A 12,950-nucleotide genomic window follows, 5' to 3' on the forward strand; every position below is an offset into this window, starting at 1 on the left:
GTCAGACCATTTTATTGGTAAACTACACGGTAATGTAAAAGTAGTATTTTTTTGTCATCCAAAACGTAATATAGTAATTAATTTAGTTGTAACCCAGAGAGGTTAGAACAAGTATCTAGATCCTCGATGAGGCTGTGGAGCGATCCAAGTTGTGGATATAAAAGAAAGCATGAATCATCAGCGTACAATGACACCTTTGTTTTTAATCCCTTGATTTCTAACTCCTTTGCATTATTGTTGGATCTGATTTTAATAGCTAACATTTCAATGGCCAAAATAAATTGTTATGCCAATTGTGGACAACCTTGTTTTACTCCTCCTGACAGTTTAATATTGTAAACTTACCGTTAAAAAGTGCCTTAGTATTTCAGTGGCCATAGAGCTGTACCATGATATTTGCACTGCTACTAAGTTAACCTCCAATTGTTCTCAACTATTCCACCCACTAAACTTTTGGCACTCATTTCCCTGCCTGTGTCAATTCTAAGCTGCACTGTTCATCAGATTCCTCTTCATAAACAATTTAACAATTGATAATGTGCTCACCCATCAGACTATTGTAAATGTATTCTTGTCTTTAGGCTAACTCTATTATATGTGTGAAATTAGTTTCGATATACTGTAGTTTAGGTGTAATTTCAATTTTAATTAAGAATTTGTTCTTAACTGACTTGCCTAGTAAAATAATAAAAACACACACACACCAATTTGTAATATACTATGGTTTGAAGAGGCGTGTCAGAGTTCGTACTCTCCCCCTCTCTAAAAGTTGTTACATAGGGAATGGAGCATATGGAACATACAGTGATGCCTTAGCGGCAGGTTTAATTGCTTTCATCCCAGCCAATAAAATGTAATATCAGCACAGCTGGGTCAATGGTAAACAGTAAAGCATCACAAACGCCCCTAAAAATCTGCTAAATATGTATTAGCTAGTTCCAGCGAGAGAGAGCGAGTGCTTGTTTATTCCACAGCTACATGACTAACACATGACATATCTGTCTCACGGCGAGATGGGCAACCTGAGTAGTAGGAGGATAATTAAGTGTTTGTAGATACAGTTCTACATGAAGGTCACACACACACACAGGCATGGAAAGGCATACTAAGACACACACACACAAACAAACACACACACTCTGCCGAGACCCAGGGGAGGTGTACTAGCTTGCATACTAATCGCGCTGCTGGACCCCCGTTGAGTCCCTCTCTGACCCTGATATATCTGGGTGTCTTAACTACTGTCCACTGGCCCTTGTGAAAGCCGCATAATACACAGTTGAAGTCAGACGTTTACATGCACCTTAGCCAAATACATTTAAACTCAGTTTTTCACAATTCCTGACATTTAATCCTAGTAATAATACCCTGTCTTAGGTCAGTTAGGATCACCACTTTACTTTAAGAATGTTAAATGTCAGCATAATAGTAGAGAGAATTATTTATTTCAGCTTTTATTCCTTTCATCACATTCCCAGAGTGGGTCAGAAGTTTACATACACTCAATTAGTATTTGGTAGCGTTGCCTTTAAATTGTTTAACTTGGGTCAAATGTTTCGGATAGCCTTCCACAAGCTTCCCACAATAAGTTGGGTGAATTTTGGCCCATTCCTCCTGACAGAGCTGGTGTAACTGAGTCAGGTTTGTAGGTGTCCTTGCTCACACATGCTTTTTCAGTTCTGCCCACAAATGTTCGATAGGATTGAGGTCAGGGCTTTGTGATGGCCACTCCAATACCTTGACTTTGTTGTCCTTAAGCCATTTTGCCACAACTTTGGAAGTATGCTTGGGGTCATTGTCCTGCCTCATGATGTATGAACCAGTATGAACCAGACTTGTGGATGTTTACAATTTTTTATCTGAGGTCTTTGTTGATTTATTTTGATTTTCCCATGATGTCAAGCAAACAGGCACTGAGTTTGAAGGTAGGCCTTGAAATACATCCACAAGTACACCTCCAGTTGACTCACATTATGTCAAATAGCCTATCAGAAGCTTCTAAAGCCATGACATAATAATCTGGAATTTTCCAAACAGTTTAAAGGCACAGTCAATTTAGTGTATGTAATCTTCTGACCCACTAGAATTGTGATACGGTGAATTATAAGTGAAATAAATTGTCTGTAAACAAATGTTGGAAAAATTACTTGTGTCATGCACAAAGTAGATGTCTTAACCAACTTGCCAAAACTATAGTTTGTTAACAAGACATTTGTGGAGTGGTTGAAAGACGAGTTTTAATGACTCCAACCTAAGTGAATGTAAACGTCCGCCTTCAACTGTAAATAAATAAATACTTATATGCGCATATAAATGTACACACTCACAAACCTGCTTGCACACTATCACACACACATACACACTTTGAGCAGAGTAGTAGAGAGGGCAGAATTTGGAGTCAAGTGACACCAGCTGCCATATTGGAACACACATCCTCTGATTTTAAATTTTACACCAATCCTTTTGGGAGTCTCCTAGTTCATGGTCTTTCAGACAAGCATTTGCAGAGGGTGACATTGAACATGACTATGAATAAGTGTGTGTGTGTGTGTGTGTGTTTGTATTTGTGTAAGCACTGCTCCTTCCCCACCTGCCATCGATCGTAGATAATAATTACATGGATCATTGTGCAATTGCTGTTGCTGCAGGAGAGGTGAAGGCCAAATTAATTGCAAACAATCTTTAAAGGTATACTTTGGGATTTTGCTAATGAAGCCCTTTATCTACTTTCCCTGAGTCAGATGAACTCATGGATACCAAGTATACTTAGAGCATACAGATGTAGGATCTGAATTTGAGTTTGCTACAGCAGGAAAATAATCCTGCAGCTTCAGGAATTGTGAATTATTATGTGGATTACATTCCATTGAAACAAAATGTTGCTAAGTTTTTTGTTCAGGAAAATCAAGTCTGACATTTTAAAGGGGAAATTACATACGTTAAAAGCCTTTTAAAACCCTGAATACACTAAAAGTTTGCATTTCCTGCTGGGCAGGAAAATTCTCAGCAACAAAAGAGTGATCAAATTAAAATCTGTACAATAGTGTTGTTATGAACGTATAGTTTAGACAGTATTTAACTATTTCAAGTACTCAGACATTGAGGATGAAAAGGGCAGAAAAAGAAAAGAAAAGCAGATGAGGAAGTAGAGAAAGAGACTAAGATAATAACTAAGGTAATAAATAAGAAAGGAGAGACAGAGAGAAAAATAAATAAGGAAGAAAGAGAGGGAGGGAAAGAGAGATATTGACAAAGAGAGGATACTGAGTAGGAGGGAGAGGAGAAAGATAGCAGGAGACAGATAATCAAATTAGACCCGTGGAGAAGAGAGAGATAAAGAAAGACAGTGAGAGAGAAACAGTCCAAGAGGCGGCGAGAGAGAGAGAAAGAGAGAGTGTGACAGCCAAGAACAAATCCCATAGAAGAGGGGGTACCTGCTGCCTGCTCTAATGAGGACCTGAGAGTGTGGCCAGTCAAGGCTCTTCACCCTCCTCCCCAAGCCTCAGCTTGCACCGGGGTCAGCCGCCCAGGGCCAGTCCCTGTCAAGATCCCCCCGCCTCAGCCACCTCATCCCCCCCAGCCTCAGCCCCACTACCTCCATCGGACTAGTTCCCTTTGATTATTTAATTATTTAGTTCGTATGGAGTCCGTAAGTGGTAGGACGGCTACTTAGAGACCCAATTACCACCGTAATCCCGCCAATCACAGGACGAATGGGGCATGAGAATCGAAATCAGCAAACAGTACAATAACCTATCGTTTTGTATCCTTCTTATCCCAGTGTTTACCGTTTAGGGTCTTATTTTTAAAAACAATGGATTCCCAATTTCTACCTCTTTCTACGAGACATTGAACAGGTTCTGGAAAGACTTTGTGCCCATTGACTCTGTGACAGGTTGGGAATGCACATTGGGTTCCCGAGTGGCAAAGAGGTGCTAGAGGTGTCACTACAGACCCTGGTTTGATTCCAGGCTGTATCCCAACCGGCTGTGATTGGGAGTCCCATAGGGTGGCGCACAATTGGCCCTGTGTCATCCGGGTTAGGGGTTGGCCGGTCATTGTAAATAAGACTTTGTTCTTAACCGACTTGCCTAGTTAAATTAATGTTTTTAAGAAAAGATGCTAGGCGGTAGTGTCAGAGTAAAATGTGAAGATATTTAATGCTAGGGCTTCTGTGGTGGATGAATAGCATGACAATGGGCCTCAGGATTGCGTCACGATATGTCTCTGCATTCACATATCTGGAAAGCAACAACATAGGACACATGTGAGAGGTAGAAATTACTGCTTGTAATGTTGTGTAGGTTGCTAGCTACCTTGTTGGAAGTTGCTGACTTCAGTGCTGCTAATAGAACTATAAAAGGCTGTGGACTTTTCAGGAGAGGACTCCTGCTTTAGTGCTGTGGAGTATGATGCTATGCAGTAGCTCCATCGCTAAAAGAGATGGATGTTTACATTCAATACCGCAGTGACCACACCGGTGCCATATGTACCATATTAATCAGAAAACTGCCTCTAAGCTAGGTGATCCATGGCTGTTATTTGCTATAACTCTCCTCTCCTGCACACTGAATACTGAATTATTTAGCTAATTGATTAGCAGGCCAACAAAGCTCAATTATTAAGGAGGTTGCTGAAACCAAGTCCTGCTTAGGGGCAGTAGCACCACTGACTGAACCCTAGCTGGACGTGTTCAAATACATACACACACACACTAAAGACACACAAGAACACACACACATCCTCTACCACCACTGACATTCTCCAGGTCCCTTTTTTATTTTCTCTTTAAGACTAAAGTTTCATCTTGGCAAAGAAAGAGCCATCGCTGTCGGAGATTAAGGCGTTCAAATGTACATTAAAGGGGGAATCTGACAGCACGTTTCCGAGGCTTAAACATGTCTTTTTTCAGACTGGTCGATCATAGCCACGCACAACTTCTAACTGAGCCATCTCTCTCTCTCTCTCAGCTAGTCCCCTTTCACTCACTCACTCACTCACTCACTCACTCACTCACTCACTCACTCACTCACTCACTCACTACTCACTCACTCTTTCTCGCCCAGCTAGTCCGTTTCTTTCTCTCTCTTTCACTCTCTCTCTCTCTCCCTTTCTCCCACTTGCTCTCTCTCTCCCCCTAGTCTTGGCGAGTCTGAAAGGGGATTCGAGGGCCTGTCTTTGGAGACAGCAAGCTGATACGGTGGCAGGTTTTTCCTCCCACTGACACTGTAGAGCTGGAGACAGCTCAGGCAGTTTCAAGCGACCCCGAGACTGTGTGTGTGTGCTGCCAAGGAGCTGAGCTCTCATTCATATTCATCCGGATAGATCCGCCAAGCGACTCTCCCTTTTCAGCTGCCTCCACAACCCCAGAGATGGATGAATGAGAGGGGGAGGGGGTGACACAGGGGACATAGTGGACTACACTGGGCCACAGCTTATTCCAGGGGTACCTTGGCTGTGCAGAGACATTTGAGAGTCACGCCTCGTCCTGCTAGAGACAAATAAGAGCTGGGCTATGGTGCTCAAAGAAGTCCCCAAAAGGGAGCTAGCCAGAAAATAATGAAAAGTTGAGGTAAGTCCTCCAAAATTCACCCACAGAGAAGGTGAAAAATGAATAAAGCCTCCAGGGGCTCTCAGTCAAAGTTCATAGTAAAGTCAGCATACTTTCTTTAGAAGTTAATGAATCACAAATTCAAATCTAATGCTAATAAGTGTCTCTACTGCAGCTAAGCTGAGGCTGATACATTTTATTTGATCTTTATTTAACTAGGCAAGTCAGTTGAGAACAAATTCTTATTTACAATGACAGCCTACCCCGGTCAAACCCTAACGACGCTGGGCCAATTGTGCGCCACCCTATGGGATGTGATACAGCCTGGAATCAAACCAGGGTCTGTAGTGATACCCCTAGCACTGAGATGCAATGCCTTGGACTGCTTCGCCACTCGGGAGCCCCTGCCACATTGCCCTAGCATTCAATATATTCACATTAGCGAGGGCCCTGGGTGAGGCAAGGTTAGTCACTCTGCTGAGCCAAAATCTTATTGACTGAGTGTGAGGTCTGTAATGAGCCCAGGGCTAACCCCTTCACCCGCTGGGGCTCTGAGCTCTTAAACAAGGCTTTAGCATCCCTCTGATGCCACCACGCGTCTTCTTCAAGCTCGTGGGTGACAGGGTGGTGGCAGTGGGTTAAAGGAGGGTGTGGGGGTATGGGGGTGGTGGTAGTGGGGCTGTGAACAGAGTTTTTAAGTGGCTGAGGATATATGGGCAGGCATGGTGTGACGGGCATTTACTGCAGCTAATTTGCTGAGTGACAGCTCATCTCTGAGGGCGCAGGGTGAAGAGGAGTCAGACGCTAACATTTAGAGTGTGACAAAGAGACACTGTAGCTCATTACTGTAACAGAAGGTGGGTTTAAATAATCAACATTGGTGTTATTTTTAAGGACTCATACTTGGAGGAGAAAATGATGGTGAATAATATTTTTCATAGAGTGTGCAAATTGTTGCATGGTGTGTGTATTTGCATAGTAGTGATACACTACATGACCAAAAGTAAGTGGACACCTGGTCATTGAACATCTCCTGATAAAATCATGGGCATTATTGTGGAGTTGGTCCCAACTTTTCTGCTTTAACAGCCTCCTCCACTCTTCTGCAAAGGCTTTCCACTAGATGTTGGACCGTTGTTGCGGGGACTTGCTTCCATTCAGCCACAAGAGCATTAGGTGTTCAATGGGGTTTAGGTCAGGGCTCTGTGCAGGCCAGTCAAGTTATTCCACACCGATCTCAAAAAAACATTTTTGTAGGGACCTCGCTTTGTGCATGGGGCATTGTCATGCTGAAACAGGAAAGGGCCTTCCCCAAACTGTTGCCACACATTTGGAAGCACATAATTGTCTAGAATGTAATTCTATGCTGTAGCGTTAAGATTTCCCTTCACTGGAACTAAAGGACCTAGCTTGAACCATGAACAACAGCCCCCGTCCATTATTCCTCCTCCGAATGTTACAGTTGGCGCTATGCATTGGGGCAGCTAGTCAACTCCTGGCATTCGGCAAACCCAGATTATCCTGTCGAACTGCCAGATGGTGAGGCTTGATTCATCACTCCAGAGAACGCGTTTCCACTGCTCCAGAGTCAAATGGCGGCAAGCTTTACACCACTCCAGCCGAAGCTTTGCTTGTGTGCGGCTGCTCGGCCATGGAAACCCATTTCATGAAGCTCCAGACAAATAGTTATTGTGATGATGTTGCTTCCAGAGGCAGTTTTACACACGCTATACGCTTCAGCACTGGGTTGACCTGTTCTGTGAGCTTGTGTGGCCTACCACTTTGAGGCTGAGCCGTTGTCGCTCCGAGACGTTTCTACGTCACAGCACTAGCAGGGCAGCTCTAGCAGGGCAGAAATTTGACGAACTGACTTGTTGAGGCCATTAAGGCCATTCTACTGCCAATGGTTGTCTATGGAAATTGCATGGCTGTGTGCTCAATTTTATACACCTGTCAGCAATGGGTGTGGCTGAAATAGCCAAATCCACTAAATTGAGTGTTGCCCACATGCTGTTGTATTACATAGTGTATGTGTGACTACATTTATTTAAATCTATCACCCTATGAAAGCACAAGAAACAGACGTTTATAGTTACAAACTAGAGTGTGCTTTACTACATGTAGGTAATCATTTTTCTAAGAGGAGAAAATAGCATTTTGTATAAACATATTATTTTTATTAGTGCATTTTATGATCTGGGGTGCTGTGGTGAAACATTTGTCAATTCTAACCAGCCTGAGCAAGAACAGACAGCCTTCATTGGGGGGGGGGGGGGGGATCATTTCTGTTGAGTCTGACTAAACAGAAATGAAAAGAGGGATACAAGTGAAAAAGGTGGAAAAGACACAGAGAGACAGAGACAACATCTGCTTTTCCACATCCTTTAGCCTGTGCTCTGATTCGCTGTGGGTGAGTGACCTGGTGGGAAGCTCTCTGGCCCCTGTGCCTGTGTTTTCTGCTGGCTTGGCTTTATAAAACCCCCACTGTGTTTCGCAGAAGGCCCAATAACGAGCATCCAAGGACACACACTGTTCTTCTCCCCCCTACAAGCACAGCCAGACCCAAGGACAGTGGGGAAGTGTCATACAGGTACACACACAAACACACTGTATCCATTTCTGCCTTCACATATTTTCCTTTGCCCTCCTGTGGCCCCGCAACATTGGAAATTCATAGAAAAGCATAATCCCTGTGCCTAGTGCTATGTAAGGGATTTCTTGTTTGAAAGAATGACGGGTTTCCTTGTTGTGTATTAAAGGCAGAAAGAAGCTTGCTTTTCAGGCAGATTTCTTGTAGTCTTCCGTATCGTCTGTTCTTCCAATCCCTGGAATTAGGGGATCAGGACTGGCCTCCTATGAGGACACACCACCTGACTCACACAGGAGAGGAAAAGAGAGTCATTAATGCAAAGCTGCCATTTTAGTCGAGAAGTGGGATTAGTATGCAAATACTAAAATCAGAGAAGGGATAAAAAACGACTGACAACCTGCATAAATCTTGGAGGAAGAGTATTTTTACTAGGCTCGTGCGTTCCACACAACTTCTTAAATGGTTCGACATTGTGTAGTGTTTGTTACGTTAGTGAGTTCTGATCCAACTTTTGACACCAGTTGACTTTGTTAGTTGTATGGATGAGGCAGAGAGTCATGTTAGCATATTTACAGTACAGGTTCAGATCATTGAACTGGATCAATACAGGATTAACCCTTTCCAGGATTGCGTTCACTAGCCATGTGGCCTAGAGGCCAGTTAAGCCAGGTTATGGTTAAGAAAGTGACAATTACAGTGCCTTGCGAAAGTATTCGGCCCCCTTGAACTTTGCAACCTTTTGCCACATTTCAGGCTTCAAACATAAAGATATAAAACTCTATTTTTTTGTGAAGAATCAACAACAAGTGGGACACAATCATGAAGTGGAACGACATTTATTGGATATTTCAAACTTTTTTAACAAATCAAAAACTGAGAAATTGGGTGTGCAAAATTATTCAGCCCCTTTACTTTCAGTGCAGCAAACTCTCTCCAGAAGTTCAGTGAGGATCTCTGAATGATCCAATGTTGACCTAAATGACTAATGATGATAAATACAATCCACCTGTGTGTAATCAAGTCTCGGTATAAATGCACCTGCACTGTGATAGTCTCAGAGGTCCGTTAAAAGCGCAGAGAGCATCATGAAGAACAAGGAACACACCAGGCAGGTCCGAGATACTGTTGTGAAGAAGTTTAAAGCCGGATTTGGATACAAAAAGATTTCCCAAGCTTTAAACATCCCAAGGAGCACTGTGCAAGCGATAATATTGAAATGGAAGGAGTATCAGACCACTGCAAATCTACCAAGACCTGGCCGTCCCTCTAAACTTTCAGCTCATACAAGGAGAAGACTGATCAGAGATGCAGCCAAGAGGCCCATGATCACTCTGGATGAACTGCAGAGATCTACAGCTGAGGTGGGAGACTCTGTCCATAGGACAACAATCAGTCGTATATTGCACAAATCTGGCCTTTATGGAAGAGTGGCAAGAAGAAAGCCATTTCTTAAAGATATCCATAAAAAGTGTCGTTTAAAGTTTGCCACAAGCCACCTGGGAGACACACCAAACATGTGGAAGAACGTGCTCTGGTCAGATGAAACCAAAATTGAACTTTTTGGCAACAATGCAAAACGTTATGTTTGGCGTAAAAGCAACACAGCTGAACACACCATCCCCACTGTCAAACATGGTGGTGGCAGCATCATGGTTTGGGCCTGCTTTTCTTCAGCAGGGACAGGGAAGATGGTTAAAATTGATGGGAAGATGGATGGAGCCAAATACAGGACCATTCTGGAAGAAAACCTGATGGAGTCTGCAAAAGACCTGAGACTGGGACGGAGATTTGTCTTCCAACAAGACAATGATCCAAAACATAAAGCAAAATCTACAATGGAATGGTTCAAAAATAAACATATCCAGGTGTTAGAATGTCAAAGTCCAGACCTGAATCCAATCGAGAATCTGTGGAAAGAACTGAAAACTGCTGTTCACAAATGCTCTCCATCCAACCAACAAAAAATGTCAGTCTCTCGATGTGCAAAACTGTTAGAGACATACCCCAAGCGACTTACAGCTGTAATCGCAGCAAAAGGTGGCGCTACAAAGTATTAACTTATGGGGGCTGAATAATTTTGCCCAGCTCTGACCTGATTGAGCTTGGAGAGCCTCTGTCCGATGCCTGGCTACCTATCCTACCTACAGCCTTTTTCTCCCCCTCTCCGCAAGGTGATGGATGGGGATAGATTGGCTTAGGGAAATGGATTGTGTGGAGTGAGCTGCCAAGGTTAAAATGTGTATGCAAATTGGAAAATGTAGAATTAGTAGGGGTTGAGGGGAGCATCTAAATTGAATGAGTCATGTGTGTTATTAGAAGCGCTCTGTGCCTTTTGTCTGCCTTGTCATCTTTCTTCTCTCGTCTAATTCAGTGCTATGGGCGAAGCTGGATTTATTTCAAATGGGATATGTGTGTGAGTGAAAGCGAGTCTGCCTATGTGTGTGTTGAGTGTGTGTACAATATATGTATCTCACGCATTCAATCAGCCTGCTCCCTCTTGTGTTCTGAATCCTGTCCGAACGGATTGAATCCATTGACTTGTGTGTGTGTGTGTGTGTTTTCCTGAGCCATTCCAGGTACACAGTGACAACTAGAGAGGGGTCAGTGGTAAGTTGTTTGTTTCCACTCAAGCGGAAAAAAGACCACAAACAGTGGTCCTATTGAGTCATGCATTCTCTAGTGAAACTAAGAATATGGCTGCATGGCATTTGTTAGGTCACATTTGTCCTAAATTGAGAGACACATTTTACATGACAAGACACTGTCCTGATATTCTGTATCTCAGTTTATTTCTAAATTAATGACAGCTATATTTGGCTATTATGCATGCTTACTGGTGTGGAAATAATAGCTTTAGCATCTGAGCCGTATACTAGCCTGCCTGGCTTGGAAATGCCGAAAAAAAATGCATATGTTAGTAAACGCTGTAATTAAATCTTAGATGATGACAGTAAATTTAATGGGAGCTAACTAAGATCTTGTCTAAGTGAACAGAAAACAGACGCTTTAGCTGAGTTAGCCCCCATTGGTGTATGACATGGTAGGTCCTGTCAGTTTGGATTACAGTGGTCTTAAATGTAAGGTTATAATGATCAAAGGGTCCAATTGGGGCTCCAAAATGGATGAAAGACTGGAATGTTTTAGAATTGGAAGAGGGTCTTGGGCCCTGAATTGGTTGAGTATGATCACAAGATGGATGTGTATGTTTGTGTTTATCAACACTAATACTTAATTTATACAGAAAACACTTAACCAAATTAGCCCGGAAGAAAATCTGTCCAAAAAGCTTATTTTAAAAGAGATATGTAAAGGTTACAGTAAGAAATTCAACATTCGATCATCACTCACATTTAAATGTACTGTACAGTTGCATACTTTCCATTTTCTTTACCTTTTCTACCACAATAACATTTCAAAACAGATATGTCCAAAGACCTCTTTGCTGATCGTGTCGTCATAAGCTAGCAACCTCACTATGTAGACTCCCGAAATTGCAAAAATATGAATGTAATTATTTACAGTACATCGTAATCTGACAGCAATATTAATTGCAGCGCACAGATTCCCAAATTAAATCCTGAGGTGCGAACACTTATCTTTTCTGTCAATTTTATGGGTGTAAACAATGTCCTCTTTGAATGTAGAGACTGTGAACACACTACCATGCCTCTCAGTTCATTCAAACCTTACTGATGAAAGTGCTACATGTGAAACTCAATTTTATAAACAACGTCTCCACAGAGAGCCTAAAGAAATGCAGCTGCTGAAAAACCTTCCCATTACAACTCACTGTCTAACTAGCCTTAGAGATGAAAAGCCCCCGTTTTTACGCTAGCTCCTCCCCTAGGAGCAGATGTGGGTGCAGGTTGTAAGCAGGAGCTTTAACTGATCATCCAAACTGTTACTTATCTGTTGTGGGCAACTTATCAATAATGTATCAAATTGGTAGGCAACATTAATTAGAGGAGATGAAGGGCTTGGTGCAGCGAGTGGTTGTTTGACACTATTGATATGGAGAGTGAAAAGTTATTTGTTTTGTATGGTGTCCATATTAGGACAGCCTCAATCTCAGCAGTGAGACTTGGATTTATTGACCACAAAGAGATAAATGTTTGGGACCTTTCAGAATGGAACAAAATGAAAAATATGTCTAACAAAAGGCCACTGACACAAACTCCCCTCTCATTTGAATGGAATGTGCTCTTATTTTCCCATTCAGTACACAGGCAAGTCATTAGCCCCCAATGAGTGTTTAGTACTTGGCTTATGCAATTTTACAAATTTGATTCAAATCTGAAAGCGAGCTTTGCATCAAACGATCCACGCATAAAAGCAGCTCAAAAACACAAAACATTTGTGTAATTGACAAAATAGATAATGCACAAAACCCCCAAGAATTCCCTTTGAATTCTCTCATTGCAATTAAACCACGCATCTCAAAGAGTACATTTAATTAGACCGAGTTTCATCTTGCTTTCTCAATCCATGGCTTCTGGCTAGCATAAAGCCTAATGCGCTGGAAAATAATTATTTAACGGGGATGAAATAATGATGTGAGTATATGGCTTAATCGTGTTGACATATGCAACCCTACTCTTCTCTCTTCTCGTTGTGTCCTACAGGCAGCTGTTCATTTGAAGACCCCTACAGCAGCTGTGGCTACAGTGTGGCCCTCGGGACCAATGGCTTCGCTTGGGAGCAAGTCAACACTTGGGAGAGGCCCACCATGGACGCAGCTGTTCCCACAGGTACACAACGGGGCTTCCTCCTCTCTCCTATCCTGTATTGCTCTGTCACCCCTGTGTGTGT

The 12,950-nt window shown here is 42.5% G+C and overlaps 1 protein-coding gene across 1 annotated transcript in view; it reads left to right on the top strand.

The window, feature by feature from the left end:
* LOC139413194 (receptor-type tyrosine-protein phosphatase T-like) overlaps positions 1-12,950 on the top strand; it is a 497,128-nt gene that overhangs the window by 103,707 nt on the left and 380,471 nt on the right. The window contains exon 2 of the mRNA XM_071160294.1: positions 12,764-12,889. Coding sequence (XP_071016395.1) covers positions 12,764-12,889 — 126 coding nt within the window. The remainder of the gene's footprint in view (positions 1-12,763; positions 12,890-12,950) is intronic.

This window comes from Oncorhynchus clarkii, chromosome 7, assembly GCF_045791955.1.
Source record: "Oncorhynchus clarkii lewisi isolate Uvic-CL-2024 chromosome 7, UVic_Ocla_1.0, whole genome shotgun sequence".
Taxonomy (NCBI): domain Eukaryota; kingdom Metazoa; phylum Chordata; class Actinopteri; order Salmoniformes; family Salmonidae; genus Oncorhynchus; species Oncorhynchus clarkii.